The sequence below is a fragment of the Nanorana parkeri genome, unplaced genomic scaffold (genome assembly GCF_000935625.1).
Source record: "Nanorana parkeri isolate BGI_ZX_2015 unplaced genomic scaffold, ASM93562v1 scaffold193, whole genome shotgun sequence".
Lineage (NCBI taxonomy): Eukaryota > Metazoa > Chordata > Amphibia > Anura > Dicroglossidae > Nanorana > Nanorana parkeri.
This window is the reverse complement of record NW_017306461.1, coordinates 704,098-729,315: the sequence shown is the minus strand read 5'-3', so window position 1 is coordinate 729,315 and position 25,218 is coordinate 704,098. Positions and strand designations below refer to the sequence as shown.

At 39.4% G+C, this 25,218-nt stretch overlaps 1 protein-coding gene across 2 annotated transcripts in view; it reads right to left on the bottom strand.

Moving 5' to 3' along the window:
- Positions 1 to 25,218, bottom strand: part of GPC6 (glypican 6) — a 450,840-nt gene that overhangs the window by 48,527 nt on the left and 377,095 nt on the right. For both annotated transcript variants that reach the window (XM_018555360.1, XM_018555361.1), the window contains exons 5-6: positions 16,218 to 16,348; positions 6,174 to 6,317 (exon numbers count right to left, since the gene is read on the bottom strand). In XM_018555360.1, the coding sequence (XP_018410862.1) occupies positions 6,174 to 6,317; positions 16,218 to 16,348 (275 nt within the window). The remainder of the gene's footprint in view (positions 1 to 6,173; positions 6,318 to 16,217; positions 16,349 to 25,218) is intronic.

The following is a 25,218-nucleotide window of genomic DNA, read 5'->3' as shown; positions in this document are numbered from 1 at the left end:
TTTTGCACGATGCTCTCTTTTGAAGGTGACAAGCCTTTCAACATTTTACTTCATTAAAAATATTTATACAGATCTATACACTAGACCTAGAGAGGAATATGTGTGGCAAACCTGAGCTGTAATAGAGCAAATATTCCTTCAAAAGGTATGGTAGGGAACAATGTTTTTTAAGTTCGAATCATTCACTGAGTTCAACACATACTAGTGCAATAACTCAGCAACTCCTCCAATCATCAAGGAAAGTTCACTGCGCTGTAGCTAAAAATTGTGACAGTTAAGAAAAGTGTAATTTGCTGTATAGAGCTATCATTTACCACCTACACGAGAGAAATATTTAGGTTGCTATAGCTGACCTTATACTGAAATGCTAGCTGCCTGGTTTTAATAATTTCTAAGTCTATGACCTGGAACAACCATGCAGCAAGTGATGTCAGAACTCCTAATCAAAATAATTATTCTTGGTCAGTAAATGAAAAATGCTGAAGCCATTTTGATCAGCAAAGCATTCTGGGTACTAGCATTTTCTCAAGTAGAAAACGTGTCAGTAAACACATTGCACCCGATTAAAATGTTGTCTTCTACAACAGCAACAGCAATATCCTCTTGGGCTCCTGGGAACAAGGTAAATCCATAATGTCTATAAAAGAGGAAACTCTTTCTTTAGATTTCTTCATAGAAGCAGATGGATATAGCAACAGTGGTAGCAGAGGGGGTGGGGTGGTGAGTCTCGCGCCAAGAGATAGTTTATTTAGGAATGTAGCCTAAAGCAAGAGTTAGCCTCATATAAGGTTGTATATAGACATAAGACTGATATCAGGCAAGTACTGTAAGGCAAATAAAAAAGAGGACTTTGAAGGTTTAATATGTATGAAAATCCATTAAGAAGTCAATGTGTGATGTTTGCATGGTCTATCCAGATGATTCAACCTGGTGGGCCAGGGCCAGGGCCAGCTGCTCAGGGCCATCCTATGACCCATTCTTGCCACTTTCCCAGATAACCTGCTGCTGCATCCATCTGGTTTTATGAAGAAGGCTATTTTAGAAAGTCCTTGGTGCCAGAACCCCTCTGGACCAAAAAGAGGGATCAGTAATAACAGCCTACATATTCTTTTTCTCTATATTTTAAATGTCTTATGCAACAGCAGTATGCCCCTGGGTGCCTGTGAAAAGGATAACTCCATTGAGTCTGTAAAAGACTTATTAAAACAAGATACTCTTTACTTATATTTCTTTATAAAAGCGGATGGATATAGTAACAGTGGTAGCAAAGTGGTGGGCGGGGAGTGAGTCTGGAGGCAAGAGACAAGTCACATGGCAAAGCAGCCTAACATGAGTGTTACCTCCATATTAGGCTAAACAAAGGCATAAGACTGATATCAGGTAATCACTGTAAGGAAAACGGAAAGAGGACTTTGTAGATTTAATGTGGTTGTAAAGTTAAGAGGTCAATAGATGGGGTTTATGAGGTCTATCCAAATGATTCAATTTGGTGGGCCAGGGCCAGCTGCTCTGCGCCATCCTACAACCCACTCTCCCTACTTTCCACTCATAACCTACATCCTTCTGGTTTTATGAAGACGTTTGTAGCAGGAACCCCATTGGTGCCAGAACCTTTCCAGACCATAAAGAAAGCTCAGTTACGACAGCCTTCATATTTTTGTCCCTATGGGTTTCCTTTCACTGTTACTCAAACAAATATTTTTTAGTGTAAAACAATACACAAGTGCAATATGGCAACCATTCATCAAGTAGTTATGATAATGTTAATTTAGGTAAAATCATCTAATTGTCTATAAAAGAAAATAACCCAAATGTGTCTCAAATACCACTGATCTTTTTAGCATAACTTTTTCAAAAGTTTAATCATGTGGTTGAATATGATTTTCCTACAGCTGCTCATTTTTACTTTTAATATCCACCCTGGAGTCAATAAACCCAATACACAGCTGTTCATATTATTAATCTGCAGGTATGTGCCAGAGATTTATGTTGCACCTTGCTGGATTCTGTCCTTGTTTGCATAGATTTATGTACAACAAACTTTGGCTAATAAATAAACAGTGGTAGTTTTTTTAATGATATAGCACCACGGTGATAATTACATTCTGATTACTGCAAGCACATTCTCTATGTTTTAAAGAAAGAGTATGGAATCCACATCTGTTTTCTATTGTCAAGAGCCAAAACATATGACATCTGCACAAAATGTGCAATATTATTTAAAATGTCTACAACTTTTCATTGATGTAGACAATAACTGGTTATAATACACACAAACACACACACGCGCGCACACACACGCACCCGCACACACACCCTTTGTTCTTATGTTGTTAGCTGTTATATTGCATAATAGTTCTTTACTAAGCTGAGATCAGCTCATTAACTGGTTTATTCATAGGTGTTCCTGTACACACCGGGGTCATGTTGTCCTGTGTGTAGAGGAACAGGGACATCAAGGAGCCTGTTGGGGACCTGAAGGAGAAGTGAAAACATGACATGACAATATATGTTTGCATTAGCATATATGATGTATAGTCATTTGAAGATTGTGATGGTTCAAAACAACAATGTTTCTTCTAGCGCAGAGGGTTTTTTCTGCATAATTCCAAATTGAAATTGCTGGTGTCCTTTCAGCTCTGGGCATTGTCTGTTAAAGCCCAACTCCAGATTACAACAAGTTTTAAAACAAACAATTGCCAAGGAAATGTAAACGTTAAAAAAAAAAAAGGTTCTAGCTGCATTCATCAATGATGTCCCTTGCAGACTCACTGCTCTGAACTCCAGCTAGTTCTTTTCTGGGTTGAAGGACATGTAGTATAATTCAGTCCACTTTCTGTGAGATCACGGCATCATGGAGCCTCCCTTGGGGGCATGTCATCATGTCTCAGGGCCTGCAATAGTGTTCTGGAAGCCCACACTTGGTTTGGTTTTTGGTGCAGATACACACTGAAGGCCTTCTGTTGCCATTGAGTGAGTCTGGGCTTGTGGTAGGTCCATGTACCTTTAAAACATATCTAAACTTAAACATAAAAATCTAATATATTGCAGCTTAAGAGTTCTTATAAGTTGTGGCCGCATTCGCTTTCTTTTTTTTTTCTTTTGGTAATCCCGACAGTAACACATTCCCTGTCCCTGACAACGCTTACTCCCTCCACCCTGTCTATTAAGAAGTAAAGTTGTCACTCTAGGCTGGTCTCCTGAATGTACAGATTAATAGATGCAGTGGGTGATTACATTTTTTGAGATTTCAATTTAGTGCACAGGAGGTTACAAGGATACTTGCTTTCCGGTAGGATTGACGGTTTATTTCTGCACTTGCAGGAAATATTATTATCATAAAAAAACCTAATGGAGCCACCACTTCTAAGGATTTGTAAGTTGAAATATATTACATTTTTTGTTCTAGTTTAGTTTAGATATAGTTTAACCATTTAAAGGACTGAGTGTAGGAGATATGCCCTAAGAAACATCAAGAAAGTTCTTCGCACATATCTCTAACATTCTGTTACTCTCTCCTGCTGCTGTCCTTCTCTACAAATATTAATTACAGCTGCCAAAAGGACAGCCGAGAATTGCTGTGTATGAAATAACAGGAGCGACTGTCACATTTTGAAAGCTGCTCCTCTGTAAAACAACACTTGCCGATAGTCTGCATGTGTCATTGAGTAATACTATAGGGTCCATTGCAGCCAAGTTCTCAGGTGTTGTTCAGTTAACAGTGTAGCTGATCAGAGGATGTAGGTGTATAAAGGTGAATAGAAAGACAGTGATCTTAAAAAAAAAACATGTGTTCCTAGACAACTGTTCTGTTTAGACATTCTCTGCCCTTCATATCCTGCATATGGAGCTGAGTGATTAGAATACAAGCCTAATCTGATGTTATGTATGTCTAATCAGATCTGTTCAGATTGAAATATAAATGTAAACATCCAGCGTTATTGCTTGGTATTACTGCAGATTATGCCTCATACAGTTTCCAGGAGGAGCCAATAAGAGGAGGTACTTGTGGTGCACTAACCAGCCCCAGAGTGGGGCAGCTGGTGCAGAAAGCAGATTCTGTCACTAGCAGCTCAACATGAGGGATTGAAGGAAAGTGATACCTGGCAATACATCTATAGAATGTTAAATGAAATATGGGAGGCTAACTGTAAGTGTGCTGCATCTGAAAACCCACCAGAAAGAGATACATACAGTATATTGTCTGTGCATGCAATACTTATAATTACAGAACTTTGAAAGGATATATGCCTAATACATTAGGCGTGAACACTGGTATGTTAAAAATAATAATGAAAATGTCCATATGCAGGCTATCTGATATAGACTGAAGAACTGATTACTTGTACTGACATGTTGCACAGATAAAAATAGATTTGCTTTAATTCTAAAAGGGCAGATTTTCCACTTGATTAGGATTGTGGTTTAAGCTGTTTTTAAATTATTTTTAAATTAACGTTATTTTGTTTTTAACACTGAGAACAGCTGAATATGTCAAGCATGATGTAATGCAAACTTTATGGTTACTTTGCAACAAAGTGGATAGTATAAAAGATGTAGTGACACAAAGTGGTTATTTTTGTGTTGTATTTTAGTATTGCAAAATCAAAGTTAGCACTCTGATACCATCCCTTATTAGATATATAGGGGGTTATTCACTAAAGAGCCGAAAGATCCTGCCGTAGCTTCGGCTGATCCTTCAGCTCTCTTTGGCCGCCGGAGCCCTTCGGTTCTTTTCACTTATTTTCTATTCTGCACGGAGGTACCGAGCAGAATAGCCGAGCCGAATGCCGCTCGGCCCCCATGACAATAGGGGCAAATGGCAGCTAATGAGCTGCCGGAGCTTCAGCTCAGCTGTTTCCAGATGTTGGATCGGCCGAGCCGAAGTCCCTCTGCACTTTGGCTCAGAGCATGTTCGGCTGACCGAAGGCAGTCATACAGAGCCGATGTACGGCTGATTTCAGCCGATGTACGGCTGAAATCAGTCGTACTGAGCTGGAGTGAATAGCCAAACCTCATTCGGCTCTGCTTACTTCGGCTCGGTTATTCACTCAGCTACCTTCGGCAGCTTTGTGAATAACCCTGATACAATATGCTGAGAAAAATACCTCAATTGTAATACACTGCAATCATGTATGTCTACTTTGTTTTTACTATTTCATTCATATGTAGATCTAAGGGGTGACTTTTGATCTGTATATGACATCAGTTAAAAAAAACCTTACACGTAAAAAGAAAAAAATATTTATAAATAAACTGTTTTCCTATATTACCCCTATTAACGTTTAGTAAAAGCTAATCAGCCCCAAGTACCTCCTTCCTCCCCATCGCTAATTTTTTTCAGCTATTATTTTTTATATAAAAACTTTTTTTCATTTGTTTTGTTTTTTCTTTTTTCAGTGTTGCATAAAACTGTGCAGAATTGAAAAAAGAACCACTGGATTTCTGTACAACTCTGTCACAGGCCATCCTCCGGGGCCACCTGAGGCTGTGGGGGTGATTTACTAACCCAAACACACGCACGCACTAGGTGCGTGTGATTTTTACACAGCAAAACGTATTTATCAACCAAAAAGTCTCTAAAAGCATATTTCCACTAATGCCATATATGGAAAAATCATGCACATGATGCATATATAATGCTGCTTCACAGTTTAGACAAAAATGGTTAGCTCATGCATTTACATTCCTGCATTCATCAACGCAAGCAACACAACATAGAGCTAATTTACACAAGATCACCTTGCAAATTCATGCAGGGCTTTGCACAACACACCTGCTGGGTGTGTACACACTACAAAGGTGTTTAGATTCCACCCATAGATCATGCTGGGAGGGAACACACTACAGAGGTGTATACATGTTCGTGGTGTGTTTATAAGGTTAGTAAATCAACCCCTGTGTGTCACAACATAACAAAAGTCAAATTATGTAACCATAAATCTCCAACACTAACATTATATTGGATTGCTGTGTTACAACAGTCAAATTTTAACAGTAGACTACAACTCTGTATGGATGACATATGTTGCTGTAAGAGGGGAAATAGGAATATTTGGTTATAGAGCTTCTTTGTTAGTGTTAATAAAATAGCCATGTATATATTTTTACAGTACCAAGCCTTGTTTTTGCCATTTATAATATAGAATATATAACGTATAAAAATGGCATACCAATCGATCCATGCTGGTACCAACAGCAGTTGTTGGTTTTTCATGTAAACTATACGGTTTAAAGTACATGTTATATCTTCCCGGAAATGATCTTAGTGTCCTCAAAGAACGAAGCGATTTAGGTTGACCACATCCAAGAAACACCTAATGAAGACAAAATAAATGTATTACAATCTGTAACAAACATTATTAAAAAAAATGGAAGTAATTATTTTGACATGTATAGGAAGTCAGTTGCATTGCAGCATTCTTAGACTTGCAGAGATGACAAAATACTAGCAGATTTTATTTCTAACAACCACCAAAGATTAATATTCTGTTAAGCATTATATTAAAACCTTTTGTGTGAATAAGCCATATTGTTTCCATTGAAAAGTAAACATAACTGTTTTGTTTTTACCTTTACCAACAAAAATATGTTGTATGCGTCTGTTGGTATCTTACAGAAGATACCAACTTTTACTACTGTAATATTTATACAAAAATAGATTTAGAACGTATGCAGTACATATGTGATCATTAAAGTGACTCTGTCACCACAATAATATTTTACAATAATGTATCCCCTGCAAAGAAGACATGGAATGCTCAACTCTTCTGCTGCCTACACTGCTGATCTCTGCAGTAGTGAATATAAACCACAGATGACGATCCTGCAGAATGTATCACTAGTGATGGAATCCTGATCCCCCACTGCTCTAAGTGATTTGATCTAACATTTCTACTGTGTACTGGTAGGGACCAGTGGAATGAAGCACTGAGTGCATCAGAGGACCAGGGTTGTGTCACTCTGTTAACTACTTTAGAGATTGGTAGTGCTAGCAGCAGGACAGGTAAGTATTCAATGTTTTCTTTGCAGGGAAACATTATTGTAGATTCTTATTTTAGTGACATTGGGCTACTGTTGATGGGAAAACACAGCTGGTTTTTAAGGAGCAGTTAGCTCATATTTGTGATGTGTTTAAGTTCATTTGGAGGTGCTATTTGTGAGGATTGTAAGGAAGTATTTTTCACTTTTATTCATTTCATTTTTACTGTTGCTTCCTTTCATTAAAACAATATTCAAAAATTGTTGAGGTGCATCTCTATGCTCTTTTTAGAAATTAAATAATGTTGCCTCTGTAAAATGCTATGGCAAATTTTGTTACATTCCTGTCTGGATGTAGCAACAAGTGATACAGATATATTCTACAAAGATCAGAACTACAACAACAGATGCTGTGAATGGTGCATGTTTCCATTAAAGCACATGGTGTATATATAAGGTTAACTGCTCAGTTAACCTTCCCCATTTTTAGTCTGCTGGTTCTTAAACTGTTGTTCTACAGCAGGAAAACATCTGCACATGGTGAGATCTGATAGTGTAAACATCACATTCAGGTTACAACAATGGGATCTGAGAGTGAAATTATCACACTTTTAAGCTGCAATGAGCTGCTTTTGCATTCCCAGTGACTTGTATGAGAAGGTGAGCAGTTCTAATTCAAACAAAATATTTGTGTAAACATGCCCTAACTTGCTTACTTAAAGCAGCGTGAAACACCTTAAGGTGAGCAAATGTAGCATGTTTTTGTGTGTAATAATTGCATTTAAAATCAATTTGATTTTGGTTCTGAGATTCTTCTGAATTCCTTCATAGGTGCGTCTCACCCTCTTGTGATGTGTTACTTATTTTTTTAAGCTGTATGAAGCTGTTGTCATGCATGTGTTTTTGCATTCCTAATGGCTTGCATTCCTAAAAGACCATGTATACAACCTTAGCTTGTCGAGTAATAAATGCACATATCATGTCAATGAAAACCTGGATACTTGAACTGTGATTGGGCACATATTAGCGGATAGAACGGGATATGACTACCGTGTTCTAAAATAAAACATTATTTGGGTATATCCTATATATAAATAAAGTACACGTGTGGGCAGATATCCAGTAGGACTGTCGTGCCCAAACTTTGAAATATGTGCGCCTAAAGATGGATCATAATGATTGGGCTTCCATTGATGTGAATCCTCCATTCATCTTAAATTATACCTGGATATTGGAAGTGTTGTGACTTTTAAAACAAGTGGATATGTTTGATTGTGGTCAGAATTAAATAAGAAAGTGCCCACTCTGTTCCTTCTCATTCTGCTGCTGTCTAGTAATAATCAGCAATCTAATGTGACAATCAAATGCAATTCAGCAGACATCCAATCTAGCTCCAGGATTTTGGAATAGTCAACCAGTATCACTTCGTATAGAAGATGAACATTGGCCTCTGAATTCACATCATTTAATTTGAGAAAATCCTTCATGGTATTTATTATGGACAAATTGGAGTACATGAATACCAAATGCACAGTCATCTGATGTTTTCTCAACTATATTCCATGGCACGTTCGTGATAAATCCAGCAAATAATTTACAATTACTTTGGTATTAGATTTCAGAATCTGTTACAACTAATAGTCAGGATTACATTTCATCATAATAGTCTTTTCCCAATATTTGTTTCCATAACCAGACACATCAACAGATGTTATAAAATGTAAATTATGTTTATAAATTGATGTAATAAAAGGGAAACATATATGTTTTAATAATGAGCTCATGAATGTTTATGAATCATACCTATTTACTAGAAATATAAATAATAATGAGAGCGGCAAAAAACATCATCACATCATGACACCATATGTAACAGAATGTTATAATGGCAAGTTAATGGTTTATTGAATTTTATGTATTCCTTTATGTTCCAGCAATCATATATTTTTAAGAAATGCTTGTGATCAGAGCATTTTGATCGTACCACGTAAAAAAACAAGATAAAAGATAAAATCACTAGTACTGACTTAAAAAAATGTATGCAGCAAAATTGATTGAGTTATTCAGCATAAGCAAACAGATGCACTGTTCTGTCTACATTTATATAGTTCTGAAAGCAATATAGGCAAAAAAAGTCCCAAGGAAAAAAACAAACGCAAACAATGGTGATTGTGCAAAAAATTCCTCAGATGATTCGCAGCCAATGTGCATATAACTCTCAGGTAAGGATGATCACACAATGCAGGCAGACCTTCACCTCCACCCAGTGAGTGATGATAACAAGTGAATGCTCACCTGGGGAGGTAGACCCACAGAGCTAGGTCAAATGCACTTTTTCCCTTCTTAATGGGGGAGGGAAGCCCATGCACAGAAAAAGGCGATAAGGTCTCCTCAGATCACAGGTACCAGTATAAATCCCGGTGGAAAGAGAAAAAGGACAAGGACATAGTGCGTAACGTCCAATAAAATGCAATTTATTATATAAAAAATGCGTACTCACATTGGTGTAAACAGTACAGGCATTGGGTATAGCTGGATCATACCAGCAGGACAAATGGCAGCAAAGTGATATGAAAACTGTTCGTCCGGCTCAGCGTGGTGACATCAGGAGCTCTGCCCTACGTACGTTACGTCAAAACACGTACATGCTAACCAGGGACACTGATCTCCAAACAGCAAACTCTCCCTGGCGCCCCGGGAGTCTCCCGCTCCCGGCCGCCAAGGAGAGAAACACTGCTGTTTCTTTTTTTTTTATTCTGACACGGAAAAAAAGAAAAAAGAAAAAATTAAAAAATGTATTTTAGTAAACTAGCATTGTACCCGCCCTCTGCTGCAGTTCTCCATCAGGTCCATCAGCAGAGGGTGGGTACAATGCTAGTTTACTAAAATACATTTTTTAATTTTTTCTTTTTTCTTTTTTTCCGTGTCAGAATAAAAAAAAAAGAAACAGCAGTGTTTCTCTCCTGGGCGGCTGGGAGCGGGAGGCTCCCACAGCACCCGGGAAAGTTTTTTTTTGACGGCAGCAGAACTGCCGGACAATAGAAAACTGTTTTGCGGAGCTAGCTGTCATTGCTAGCTGCGGACAATCGTTTTCTATTTACTGTTTTTGAAACTTTTTTTACTATTTTTCTGTTCTGCTCGGTCCCTCTGAGGGACCGAGCAGAACAGCCGAGCCGAATGCCGCTCAGCGGCATTCGGCTATTCACTCACTGCTGTTCGGCATCTATAAGAATAGGCAGAACAGCAGTGAGCAGCCTGCCGGAGGTTCGGCTCAGCCGATCCAGATGTTGGATCGGCTGAGTCGAACTCCTTCTGCACTTCGGGTCAGCCAAACATGCTGAGCATGTTCGCCCGCCCCGAAGCCATGCAAAGCAAGCCGATGTACGGCTGATTTCAGCCGATGTACGGCTGAAATCAGCCGTACCAGCCTGAAGTGAATAGCCGAAACAGTGTTTGGCTCACTTCACTTCAGGTCGGTCATTCACTCAGCTGCCTGCGGAAGTTTAGTGAATAGACCCTTATGTCTGGATCATGTCCAGACCAGAACAGTTGGTTACCAGACCAAATAAGCATCCCAATGTATCCCTATGGTATTTCTGGGCTTTGTATACAGCAGCACAGTCCGTTTCAGACCAGACAAAAACATACTGCTTGTCTCATTTTCTCTGGTCTGGAATGCACTGGAACACATGGAAACACATAACAAACGTATACAAATGCATGCAAATGCACTGGACCCCACCTAAAACCCCGTTTTAAGCTAAAAAAACCTGCTCCGGAATGCGGCAAAAATAGCGGTAAAACACAATGCACAGTGTTCCAGATCTGGTCCAGATCTAGTCCGGAAAATGGTGTGAACCTGGCCTGAGTGCTAGTTCACACCATAACTGCGTGTGATGCGTTTTCCCGCGATTTTGATGTGATCCGATGCTTTTTTTTTGCAAAATGCAAATTAGACTATTATGTCACTTCCTTCTTCCTGTCAGAGCACTAAAATGAATCCAGCAGTATTTTTTCTGACTGCATTGGAAAAAGACTGCACTGGTGTGAACAGAGCACCAGAAATCCCATAGGAAAGCAGTGTGATGCATTTTGGATGCAGCTGCCAAACTGAACGGACTGCATCACAACTGCAGCTGGTGTGAACTAGCCCTTATTCATCCCTATTGGTCAGTGAGAATACCCATTACATTAAAAAAACAATATGAAGGTTCAGGAAATAAAGTGAGATATGACCAACTCAAACATAAGAAAATGTAAGCTATTATATATATCTTCAGCATTATGAACAGTAGGTGGAGCTGAGGAGCACTCCTCAGCTCCATCTACTGGCCATAATGAGGTATTTTCCTGATATAACATTCAACTAAATAGAAAATATACTAAGTACATACTAGAAACGTTTATTGTACCCGCAGTGCACTTTGTGTGCCTTGGCACTCCTATGCTGTAAACTCATATATTTATATCTGCAGTGTGAGATCATCTGTGGCACATTGCCTTTGACTACTAGTATTACGAGATATGGTGATTTCACTACTGTGTTGCTCACTGTTCACCTTGCTAGAGAGAAAGCAGAACCTGAGGACCTGCAGTGAAAACATCTCCCTGTTTCTGCTTCGCTTATTCTATGGATCTGTGCTTCTTGCACCTCTCCAGCTACCTTTTGTATATAACCACAAAAGTCATCAGGGGGTGGCTTTTAAATGGAGAAGCAATGCCCCGCCTCTACCAAGATGGCTGCATCCACATAAAGGCACAGTGTGAAACAAGGCATAGTAAGTCAGTAATTGGGGAAAAGATTTGCTGCAGAGAGTCTTCAGGTAATACTGATGACTAGCCCTGTGCCCTTTTTCTTTCTTCACATCAACTTCTCAGAACACAACTGGCAGCTAAAATACAACAGCTGCCATTGGAACATGCTTATACCATAGTGGGCCAGTTTCAAGGAAAATGATAAAATTCAACTATTTTGTTAAAAAAAGATAAACTTAGAATATTATTTTTGCTGTTCTGCAAAAACGCCATTTCACAGGGTAATAGTAGCGTGTCAAATCCTACACCATTCACTAAACATGCATTCAGATATGAAGCTCGTGACCTTGACATGAATATATTAGCAATATTTCTGGTTGAATTAATAGTTTAACAAGCAAGTACAGCCCTTTCCTTCTGCAATGCTTGGCCTCAGCTACACTGCTATAAAATGGCTGACAGGAAATAGAACAGACAATCTCTGATCAATAGCAATAGAGTGGTATGGTTTTGTAGTTGCCTAAAATCTTAGAACAAGTAAATTCCTTGTTCTGAGAAGCAGTAAAAACATATAAGTACCCGTCTTAAGGTGGTAATGGCTGTAGGTAAAGTGCAGTGAAATACTTTTTTTTAGCCTAGCACAACTTCAATGGTTGTTTTACTTGTAAAAGAATAAACATGGTTCTCTAATCCTGACATGCAACCTTAGGCTCTCAATTTGATCTACCATAAATGTTACATTTCGAGTCAATTAAGAGTTTAATATTGCCTAGCAAACAGCTGTTGGCAGGCTGCAGAATACTAATAAATTGTATCCCTCTGATCAAATAAAGAGCTTAAATTGGAAGGCGAGAAATAACCATCATTGCAGAAGTTTATTATCATGTCAGAGTCTTCTTAAAATAGAGCAAATTGAAAAAGTAAAAGACCAGATAATTTAATGGCATATCTCCTAAGTAAAAGCAAAGGATGCTGTTTTAAATGTGAAATATAAGTGCTGCTGTACGCTCTGCACTAAGCTGATCAATAAACAACCCTGACCATCTTTTTCATTTAGAAATAATAACAAAACAAACACCAAGGGCTTTCTGTGCAGCGTAGAGCAACAATCATTTAAGTTAAAAAAAACCCCAAGAAAACATAAAAGAAAAAATGCAGCTATAAAAGATAAACTTAAAACTATGTTTCTCATTTGTATTTTTGAATACTTTAGGATATTAAAAACAAGATCATCTTTGTAACTGCTAAAGGTGTTTATATTCTGCAGCATTATATGCCCTGAGGACCATCTTTCAAAGACCTTGAGCATGTGCTGGGCTAGGCATTACAGAGTAATGGAGTATGCTGGACTTAGCTTGTCACATGCCCTTAGAACAGTCATAATCCTCTAAGCCAGTGGTTCTCAACCTGTGTAACCTCAGGACCCACATTTGTCCTTGGTCATTAAGTCGCGACCCAAAAATAGTTTCACATTCGCAGTGATACCTAACCTGTATGGCACAATCGTCCTTTAAGTACTCCATGCCATGTGATTTTTAAATCATGGACATAGGAATATGGAGCGTTATAGGATATGAGCACTAACACATTCTGGGCAGCCTGTAGCAATAAAAAGGTACATTAGTATGTATCTGAGGTCTGTCATGAATTCACTGATTTGATCTAAAGAGTGAGGAGGGGAGGGATGCATATCAACTACTCTTTCTGTGCACATGTGGGTATGTTCATTTGCACATAATGTGATTGTACATTTTCCATGTTGTCACCAGGCTTTCACTTTCAGTTATGGTCACAATGGAGATTGTGGTAGCTACAACTTTGATGGTGAAGTCAGATAGAGCCCTGGCATATGAAGCTCACCAAGCCAAATATATCTAACCAAGCCTTGTGGTGCAATAACAATTTTGTTCTGGAATCACTGGGTGTACACGCTTTTTGAATTTTGAAATTCAGTGCACGGGTGCTGCTGTCAGCACCTTTCCAACTGGCATCCCTTGATCAGCTGATCGAAGGAGCATGTCAGAAAATTGTCAGATAAACAAATCTAGCAGCCAATGAGCTGCCAGCTCTGTCCAGGTATTCTGGCAGCAGCCGATGGCCTCTGTCAGAATGCAAAGGAAACAGGAGATTCCTCAATCAACACTTGTAAGCATTAATGGGGGAATCTGTTCTATTATTTTCTTTCAGACAGCAGGTTGAATGAAGAAAATAGAAACGTGTATACCTGACTGGATAACTCAAATCTCAAAAGTGTTTTTTTTTTTATTTTTTTTTAATTTTTTTTAGCAAAACTAAACCATGACCCAGTAGCCCATAGAAAAACACAATTACCAGAATAGCCAGTCTACAAAGGTCAACATCACCTAGTAAAGCAGTGTCTCCCTTTGCCTTTTAGTGTCATGAAGTAGAGAAAGACATATCTCTATTTTGTCTAAGCACTTTGTGGCTTACTTGCTGTAATCAATTGGCGAATCAATCAATACATCAATAAATAACTAAATATAAAAAATATACTGTCACAATCTACTGACTGGAATCACTCTGACTTCAAATGCAAAAGATAGACACAGTCAATAGGAGATCCTGGGTGAAGTCATTGACCAAATAGGCTTGTGACCATATTTGGTCAATGTTGTCACCCAGAATTCCCAAACTATTAACATGGGGACAATGTGCCTTTTAATGGGGGGAGGCTTTATCGCTCTCCCTGCCAGGTACCTCCCAATGTTGAGCATGTGACTTGGTTCAAGGAGGGCACATTTACTGGCCCCATTTTCTAGCCACCCAAGCTGTATGCCTGAATAAGAGTCTTTTAGGAATGTTGGGGAAAACCCACACTGTTTTTCTTAAAGGGACAGTGAACCTTTTTGTAAACAATGTGTACTGTTCCTTTAAGACAACCCCTACATGGTGTGTGATCCCCAAAACATTAATTAAAGATTCAATTGCAATAATGCAGCCCGAATGGCCAGGAAATGGGAGCAGCAAGCATGTGCACACCTCCTGAATCATACCCCCTTCCCCTAACATTGGGAGGTTGTCTTGCCAGGAAGTACGACAAGGCACCTTGTCCTCATACTGACAGCGGACTAGGCTTGATTCTCACATCCTGTCCCCCAAAAGGCATGTGGGGGGTCTGAGGTGGGGAGACCTATCAGAATCTGGAGGTCCTCTTAAGAATAAGGAGGCCCCAAATATCCGGCCTCCCTGAGGTGAAAAGAGTACATGGTACTTAGTGCCCCTTTGTACTTATTTACAAAAAATATAAATGGTAAATAAAACACTGGTAAATTCAGTGTCAATCCCATCATCCAGCAGTGTAGATCCACAACAAGCATGATGAACTGCAGACATCATGACCTGTTGGACTTTGGGTGATGTAATTGACCAAATATGGTCAAAACCATATTTGATCAAAGACCTCACCTTGGATCCCCTGGCCAGTCTGTTTACAAGCACCAGCTAGGTAATTGTCATGTAGTAATGGGTAGTGTTACTGGTGCAAAATGACAGCCTCTGTTGACAAACTGGCAATAAATATGACCAAATTGCATACAGGCTGGGTGAGGGTTGAATTTATGTTCATGCCAAACCCAAAGCTCATCCATAGTTAAGGTTTAACTTGCAATTAAGAGCATTGTGTTATAAAAAAACTTAGTTCTACATGTAAGTTAGGAAATACAAGATGAAGTGAGTACATATAAAAGCTTTTCCTGCAAAGGGCAGGTGAGGACCTGGTCTTCAGCACTGTTTCTACTATTAGAGTAGAGCTGAGATTCTCAGTTGTTGTTATAGTCACTTGCAGGAAGGTATATGAGTTCCAAGTTCCCTGTACCCCTTCTGGCTTGTAGAGGACAAGAAATATGGATACTAGGTGTACTTCAATCAGTCATATAAGCTCTCTTACACTATTTAGCAAAGTAAGCAAGGAATTTATGATCAACATTCTGCGCATGCTTTCTAACAACTCACCACAGCGCATGTGTATGGCGTATACCACAGTATCGTGCACACTGTTGCACGTGTATATTTTGTGTGTGTGGGTTCTGTTTTCTTTTAAAATTTATTTAAAATTTTTATATTATTACTATTTTTTTATTAACTTTTTTTTTTTTTTTTTACTGTTTTAGGGTTAGGCTAGGTATTAAAGCTTGGTCAAGGTTTAGAGGGATTCTTGTACTTACTATAATGTTCACTTTTGCTTGCCAAGTGCTAAGATCAAACATGCAGTATATTAAGGTTGTAGCTAATAAATTGATACTGAAACTGGCTCTAAAGAAGAAAGCTGTGAAAATAACTGCAAAAAAACGTTGTTTTCAAAATGCATTTCAGCATTATTAGGCTAATGATTAAATCAGGAGACCCAGAAGCTCTGTGGTGAAAAATGTCTTCTTGTCAAACATTGCTAGAAAATTGATAACCTGCTCTGTCATAATGGGCACTGATTTATCACATTAATTATCATGAAAGATGCTGATTACCTTTCCTGACACCTGCGCACTGTTTTCTTGCAGGATCATGATGGTTTCAGATATCTTTGCATCGATAGGATCCATAACTGACTCTATATTGAATGGCCCCTCCAATCTGTCAGCAACAAGCAGCATAGCATCTGTCAAAACAAAAAACAATCACAACAAGTTAAAGAAAGGTCAGCATCACCGTCCAAATGCCTGCGTTTAAAGGTCACATTACGCATACGGCTTATTTTCTGAGACCTGAATTAATTGTTTCTCAACAATAAATAGATGTGTACACAATATTACAAACACACCTGACACATGATCATGTACAAGGCAGCTGCAGCTCAGTAAGACAAAGTTTTTCATTAAAAATATAAATCCATTAAAGTTGAAATCTAGGTACAGTAGATATTAGTGCAGTAATGTAGCCATTGCAAATAATGAACGTTGTTTTCAAATGTGGCTACTGTGGTTCATTTGCCTTGATTTCAGTAATCACCTGAGCATCAGCGCTCAAGAGCAGTAAGGAGCAGCTATAGGAGCTGTATGTTGCATGCACATGTGCTAAAATGGAACATGCTGTCCAAGGAAGAAAACAGAAGGATAGGCTGCAGGTGCTGCTCATTCACTGTCCATTTACAAGGAGGTAGCCTTTCTTTACTGCTTAAAGGTGGCCATACACTGTACAACCATCGCAAGACCTTAGTCTTGCGATGGTTGTAAAGTGATTAAAAAAACATACGATCTGCCCATCTTGGACAGGCAGATCTTTTATTTAGCTGAATGCATTCCAGTCAATGAATAAAACATAGTGGAGTACATTTTTTCCTCTGTGTGTTTGCCAAACACAACATATCCTGCCATTCCCTCCCACCAGCCGCAGGTCCCCAGTGCTGTATTTCCCGGAACTTCAGGATAGTGGAGAGCATGCCCTAAGTGCTTCACATGAATAGTGCACTAGGGACTGTGTAGGATGGAACGGCTCAAAATCTAGCACGGGTTGGAGTGAGGAGAGGGGAAAGGGGAGTGGCTTCTTGTTATTTCTACAGATTTAAGAAGACTCGTCCATAGCACGTGCCAGGAGCACTCACGCACGGGTGGCTCCATGGGACCCTAGAAGGAAAAGAAGCTACTATAATTTCAAATGTATGTAATCTATTTCAGAATGTTCATTTGACTTTCTAATTGTTGATGTGATTAAATCAATGATCAATTTCAACCACAGTAATGAAAAAATTTGAAGGAGCATGTTGGAAAATGTTTCTCGATTGAACGAAATTCTAACAGTGAATGTGGTTTTTGTTCAGAAAACACCATTCATTCAAAAATTGAATTTTAAATATAAATGAAAATCAAATGAAATATGTCAATTTTTTTTATTGCCAGCTGCTTGATAACTTATTTAGTTGCTAACGAAATTCTCTGTTTACATCTTGCTGCAGCCGATGGCTAGATTCCACAGCTGGCAGGTAAATGTAAACAACGGGCAGTAGGCATGTGCAATATCCAGCCTGCTATTGGCTATGGCAATTTTAAATAGCCTATATCACAGACTAACCCGCAGATAAATGGGCGGGGGGGGGAGTTGTTGCTTGAGAATTAACAGCAACTCTCAAGAAACCAGAAACAACAGTTATCCAGCATCTACCAATCCCCATGGGTACCAGATAACTGGGAGTTTACTATATTTATCTGTTTGCCTGAAGTTCAGCTGTAAAATGCACAGCTATCAGCCTTTTATAGTCAATCAACAATCACTTTTTCATCAAGAAATCAATTAAAATCAAGCAAATTATGTTTACCAAACTGGAAACATAACTCAAATTATAGTTTTCATCTGTTGCTAACTTCAATGCACCAACAATAACAAATCCTTGTCTCATGTAAATAATTAGAGGGAAAGCATATTTTAGCCTTAACAATGCGTTACCACTTTTATGTTTAATGATGTTCTACTGATAAATATGTACTAGAAGTGTGAAAAATGCTGCTTTTTTTCTACTTATACTTAAAAAAAGCATAAGCTATTACTTTGAACCCAATGGCTATCTAAAATATGAGCGGTTTCCTCTTTCACAACCCTGAGGCCGGTAACAGTTATAGTGCCTGGTTCTGTACAGCTCACTGGATGTAATGTTGTGTGCTGATATGTGGCACTTTCCAGAAATGTGACTTTTAGCTTCAAGATATGACCCCTTCTACTGTACCTATCACCCCTACATTAAAACATTTCTAAACCCCAAAACAAACATTTTGTATATTGTAGCTTACCAGTCCCTAGATGTGGTGGCTGTATTAGTTTCCTTTTTAGTCTTTTTTATTTATTCACCTGGAGATCCAGCCACTAATAACACTAATAATATAACATATTATAATACTAACACTAGTTAATAATAGTTTTGTCTGTGTATTGCATAAACATACATTTTTGTAAGACGATATCACCAAAATAATGCTACAGTATGTTTGTCCTAGTAAAAACATGTTACTTTGTTACCTTAGGTAATAAAAAAATAATTACTGAAAAAACAGGCCCATCGCAAAAATGTAAAAATTGCTCTGGTCCATAAGGGGTGTACAGGTATGAGAGCTGAAGTGGTTCATAACAATATAGAACAACCCCATACACATATACTACCATATCAAATTCCACTATTCTTTGATAGACTTTTCATTTATTAATGTAATGGGGTTGATTTACAAAAGGCAAACAGGTTGTTCACTTTGCAAGAGGTTTTGCACTTTGCAGTGGAAGTTTCCTTCTAGTTTAGTGAATGAGGTGAAGCTCTGCTGACTTCCATCATCCAATGATGTGCAAGCAATAACACTGTTTTCTAATATTTCCTTATGATTCCTCATGATTCCTTGAAAAGTAAAATTTCACCACATTTACCATGCTAAGGGAAAAATTTCCTGCAAAGTGCATATTTTCTTGCTAAGTAAACAGCCTATTGGCCACATAGTAAAGCAACCCCAATGACTGTCTGAACTTGTATTCTACCAACCTAATTTATGTTGTAACAATGAGACTGTTGCATCACCCTTCAGTCTTATTTCTCTGTACTTCTTACAAATTGTTCAGCAAGGAAGGAAGGTGGGAAGGAAGGAAGGAAGGTCAGTCAACAACCTGGCTGTACAGTCTACTAGAGCTGTATAATACACAGGACACATAGGGGTCTATTCACGAAGCTGCCGAGGGCAGCCGAGTGAATGACCAATCTGAAGTGAAGTGAGCCGAACACTGTTCGGCTATTCACTTCAGGCTCGTACGGCTGATTTCAGCCGATGTACGGCTGATTTCAGCCGATGTACGGCTGATTTCAGCCGATGTACGGCTGATTTCAGCCGATGTACGGCTGATTTCAGCCGATGTACGGCTGATTTCAGCCGATGTACGGCTGATTTCAGCCGATGTACGGCTGATTTCAGCCGATGTACGGCTGATTTCAGCCGATGTACGGCTGATTTCAGCCGATGTACGGCTGATTTCAGCCGATGTACGGCTGATTTCAGCCGATGTACGGCTGATTTCAGCCGATGTACGGCTGATTTCAGCCGATGTACGGCTGATTTCAGCCGATGTACGGCTGATTTCAGCCGATGTACGGCTGATTTCAGCCGATGTACGGCTGATTTCAGCCGATGTACGGCTGATTTCAGCCGATGTACGGCTGATTTCAGCCGATGTACGGCTGATTTCAGCCGATGTACGGCTGATTTCAGCCGATGTACGGCTGATTTCAGCCGATGTACGGCTGATTTCAGCCGATGTACGGCTGATTTCAGCCGATGTACGGCTGATTTCAGCCGATGTACGGCTGATTTCAGCCGATGTACGGCTGATTTCAGCCGATGTACGGCTGATTTCAGCCGATGTACGGCTGATTTCAGCCGATGTACGGCTGATTTCAGCCGATGTACGGCTGATTTCAGCCGATGTACGGCTGATTTCAGCCGATGTACGGCTGATTTCAGCCGATGTACGGCTGATTTCAGCCGATGTACGGCTGATTTCAGCCGATGTACGGCTGATTTCAGCCGATGTACGGCTGATTTCAGCCGATGTACGGCTGATTTCAGCCGATGTACGGCTGATTTCAGCCGATGTACGGCTGATTTCAGCCGATGTACGGCTGATTTCAGCCGATGTACGGCTGATTTCAGCCGATGTACGGCTGATTTCAGCCGATGTACGGCTGATTTCAGCCGATGTACGGCTGATTTCAGCCGATGTACGGCTGATTTCAGCCGATGTACGGCTGAAATCAGCCGTACGAGCCTGAAGTGAATAGCCGAACAGTGTTCGGCTCACTTCACTTCAGATTGGTCATTCACTCGGCTGCCCTCGGCAGCTTCGTGAATAGACCCCATACTGTTCTTTTGTTGGTAAAACAGCTCCGCTATATGTATTTCATCCATTTATTTAGCTGTTTGCCTCAATAAATAGCTATCCGCCTTTACAGTCATTCAACAATCGCTTTTTCATCAAGAAATCAATTAAAATTAAGCAAATTATGTTTACCAAACTGGAAACAAACTCAAATAATAGTTTTCATCTGTTGCTAATTTCAATGCACCAACAATAACAAATCCTTGTCTCATGTAAATAATAAAAGTGAAAGCATATTTTAGCCTTAACAATGTGTTACCACTTTTATGTTTAATGATGTTATACTGTTAAATATGTACTAGCTATGCAAAATGAATAAAAAGATTTTTCAAAAAAAATAAATATGTACTAGAATTGCTAAAAATACTGCTTTTTTTAGTGCTTATAGTAGCATAAGCTATTACTTTGAACGGCTATCTAAAAAAGGAGTAGTTTGCTCTTTTACAATCCTGAGGCAGGTAACTGTTACAGGGACTGGTTCCATACAGCTCACTGGATGTAATGTTGTGTGCTGATATGTGGCACTTTCTAAAAATGTGACTTTTAGCTTTAAGATCTGAGCAAACTGGAAACAAACTAAAATTCTCATTGTTTGCTAACTTCAATGCATTAACAATAACGAAACCTTGTCTCATGTAAATAATAACAGTGAAGGCAAATTTTAGCCTTAACATTGTGCTATGTTTAATGATGTCATACGAACAAATAAACAAACACTAAACCATTACTGGTTATACTATACTACTGAAATACTACTAACGTTAGTACAAAATAGTTGAGCTATTGCTCTGAACCCGATGGAAATCCTGAAACTACCAACTGTTTTAGGGTCTGGTTCTATACTGCTCACTTAAAATATCCTCTAACCTGGATGTAATGTCATGTGTTGATATGCAGCATTGTCTAAAAATGTGGATTTTAGCTTTAAGATGTGTCTGGAAATATACCAAAAATTGTATTTCTTCTTATCCGTCTCCTCTGTGTGCTTTAGGCATATCTAAGTAAAACTTGCTATGCCCTTAAGGAAGTTTCTCTGAGGCCTGCCGTGTCACTAAGCTCTGTCTTATTTTTAGGTTTCACTCCCTCTGCCTAGGCTGCAACCTGCTGCTGGGCACACTACTTTATTTGACACAATAAATTAGAGCAGTGTCTTTTTTCTGCCATTCATTGGAAGGTACTTACTTTAAAAAAACTGGTACATGTATAGTGCGATGTATTGCAGGGACAAATCAAACATTGCTTTGTTCAGATAATGATATGCGAGTTTAGTGGAGAGCTTTGGAATTTAAAAATGGAAACTTGTGACAAAAATAGATCTTTTCCAAGTAACTCAAAAACTTGACCAGGAAATGCCATATTTCCCACACACCAAGTTTTCCTGATAAACCTTGACCCATAATGCTTATTAGAACCGTGCTGTTGAAAAGTGAAATTGACCCCTATTGTGCCTTGTAGCACCCCTAAATTAAAACATGTCTAAAACCCAAGAACAAAAATGTTGTATATTGCAGAATTAGTTTCCTTTTTGTTTATTTTCACCTGGAGATCCAGCCACTAAAATACTTTGCATCTAGAGGTGACAATGCTCAATTGCTGTATTGTATCTATGGAGTACAAGTATTGTCATCCTAGGCTGCTCTTCTGATTTGGATTACAAACGCCTCCCCCTCTCCTCATCTCCATTACATATGTGGTTTAATAGATATAGCAGGTATGGCTATTGGATTGTAGATATTTCATTTAAGTGCACAGGAAGCTAAATGACCGAGGTTTCTGTGTTTTCTCAGTGTTCATGTGGTTTGCTAATATGTTGATTAATATGTAAAAAAAAAGTATTTTATTTTTATTTTAGTTGAAGTGAACACACATATAAAAAGTCAAGTTGAGAAATGTTGCTTTATCTTCTTTCACTTCATGGTGGGCAGTCAAGAGCCTCAATAGTTTCTTGCTACAGCAGCTGCAGGACATCCAAGCCCTAGTTGCTTTAACCAGTCTTCCTATGGCCTGCAGTTATTAGGGACCATGTCAGACACACTTATAGGTCCATGAATGAGGATTGTCCTTCCTTTAGTTCTCATGATGGAGCAGTGTGCATGTATTTGGAAGGTACAGTCAAACTTACACAGTGATACTGCAGAACTAGAGAATGTGAAAAACACAGTCACAAAATTTTGACATCTTTATTATAAAACGTTAGTATTCCCACAGACCAAAATACCTATATTAAAAAGGGTCAGAAAATACAGTATCCATTTAATCAGCTTATATGCAATCAGTCAAATAAAAGGAGCAGACTTTTCTTTGTGATGCACTAAAGTAATTCATTTTTATCGTAGTTAATGTAAAATGAGACCATAATCTCAAACGAACATCTGGAATAGACTGGCAAAATTGATGCTATACAGCAAAGGGCACATTATTATGAAAGAAAATGCATTCATAAATTACAGAGTCAATCTCTTTTGTGGAGGAAGAAAGAATGAAAAAGGTGATGTGTGACTATTGTTTAAGAAAATGATTTCATCAATTTACGTCTAGTGTTCTAAATGCTTCAATATCTTCAACCAACTGCATCATATTTTAACTGGCTCTATTAGAGTAATATGCATTATATATGAACATCATATAACTCATATTAATAGATACATTTTGCAAAATGTTGTTCTACCTGAAATACAGACATTTTGTGTCAGGTTGGACATACCAGCCCTTGTGCTGCTGTACAGCCAAAACAAAACACAAAGGGGAACCAGGGTGTGCCCACCCCAATATGGTGGATGCCACTGGTCATTGTGTGCCTCAGTAAAAGGGACTTTCTTGTGCGTAGGCAATCATGCGTGTGAGAATAAGTACAAATCAGCAGCTAACACACTCCTTTGTCACACAAAGAAAGTGTGTGAGAAGGAAGCAGGGTAACATTACAATATTTATGGTGACAGCTGCACCACCTTGAGGGGGACCTAAATCTTTGATCCCAGTAAACTTCTGTACATGTCCCTTTACCAAACACCAATAACTACGTTAACAAAAGACAGCCTCAACAGTTCACCGTCATGCAGGTGCAGGAGCCATCAGTTGAAATCAATAAAACCTTGCAAATTGAAGCCTTGTATGCTGTTACTGAATACTAAGTTCACTTAGAGCTGTAAGGAGGTGTATTTGCTATGAGTCAACAGCTTAGGTTGTTGATAGCAGCGGTGCTGTGGTTAGGTCCTACTACTGCATGGAGAAAGTAACCTGTTGAGGTTGGCCATATTAATTGTAAAGAAATTGAACTCTCCAAAATTAGCCATGTTTAAAAAGAACAATCTTATAAGTATGCGGTACATGTTGACTCTCCTAGCTGAGGTTTCTCAGGGGAAGAAGAAACTGGGCAGGTTGGAAAACGTGTCCAGTTGCTATTGTTTTTCTCAAGATTAGCAAGCATTGATAGTTTATACAGTGCACATGCACCATGTTTTCTCCATAGATTAGAAACAATTCAGCAGACTCGGGTGCCTAAGGGCACAATCAGATCTGACAGGATAGTGAGAGAGTACTGCTAATGTTGCCCCCAACATTATTACTGGATAACACAAAAAGGAGCACAGGGGGCAGTGGCTACTTTGTTAAAGGAGAATTATGGGGAGAAGGAAATACACTCATCCCCATAATGAAAGCTGATGTGTGACACTGAAGCTGTCACACGTTGGCTCTATTGATCGGGAACTGATCGCTCAGTTCCCGATTTTCTCCCTGCAGAGAGCGGTGACTGTATCACGTACCTGGTGGGGAGCCGAGTTGTGAGGAGGCCTCCTTTGCAGCACGAGTTCCACACCCCTGAATGTGGAGACAGGAGGTGGGGAAACATAGCTTGGCTGTTCGCAAGTATTCGAGTTTCTTATGATCCGTAAATATTAGAACCGGGTGGGCAGCGCCCTCTAGCAAATAGCGCCATTCATCCAATGCCAATTTGATGGCAAGAAGCTCCCGGTCCCCGACATCATAGTTCTTCTCCGCTGGGCAGAGTTTCCTGGAGAAAAACGCCACCGGATGAAGAAGAGCTTTATCCCCCAGACGCTGGGACAGAATGGCCCCAACAGCGGTTTCAGAGGCATCGACTTCAAGGACGTATGGCAGCGCCGGGTCTGGATGGGGTAAGACAGGAGCAGAAGTAAAAAGTCCTTTGAGTTTGGCAAAAGAACGTTGAGCAGCCGTAGACCACCGGAACTGGACACCCTGTTTGGTGAGTAACGTAATCGGCTGGATGATGGCAGAGAAGTTCCGAATAAATTTGCGATAAAAGTTTGCAAATCCCACAAACCTCTGCACCCCCTTACGATTAGTGGGAGCAGGCCAATCCAAAATGGCCAAGACCTTCTGTGGGTCCATAGAAATTCCGGAAGTTGAAATAATGAGCCCCAGAAAGTGAATGGTGTCCCTTTCAAAGTCACACTTCTCCGCCTTAACATACAGTCTGTGTTCCCGCAATCGACCAAGGACTAGCCGCACATGCTCCCGATGGGATTCCAGAGATGAGGAGAAGATCAGGATATCGTCCAGATACACGATCATAAACAGATCCAAAAAATCCCGGAACACGTCATTGACCAGATGTTGGAAAGTTGCCGGGGCGTTACATAGCCCGAA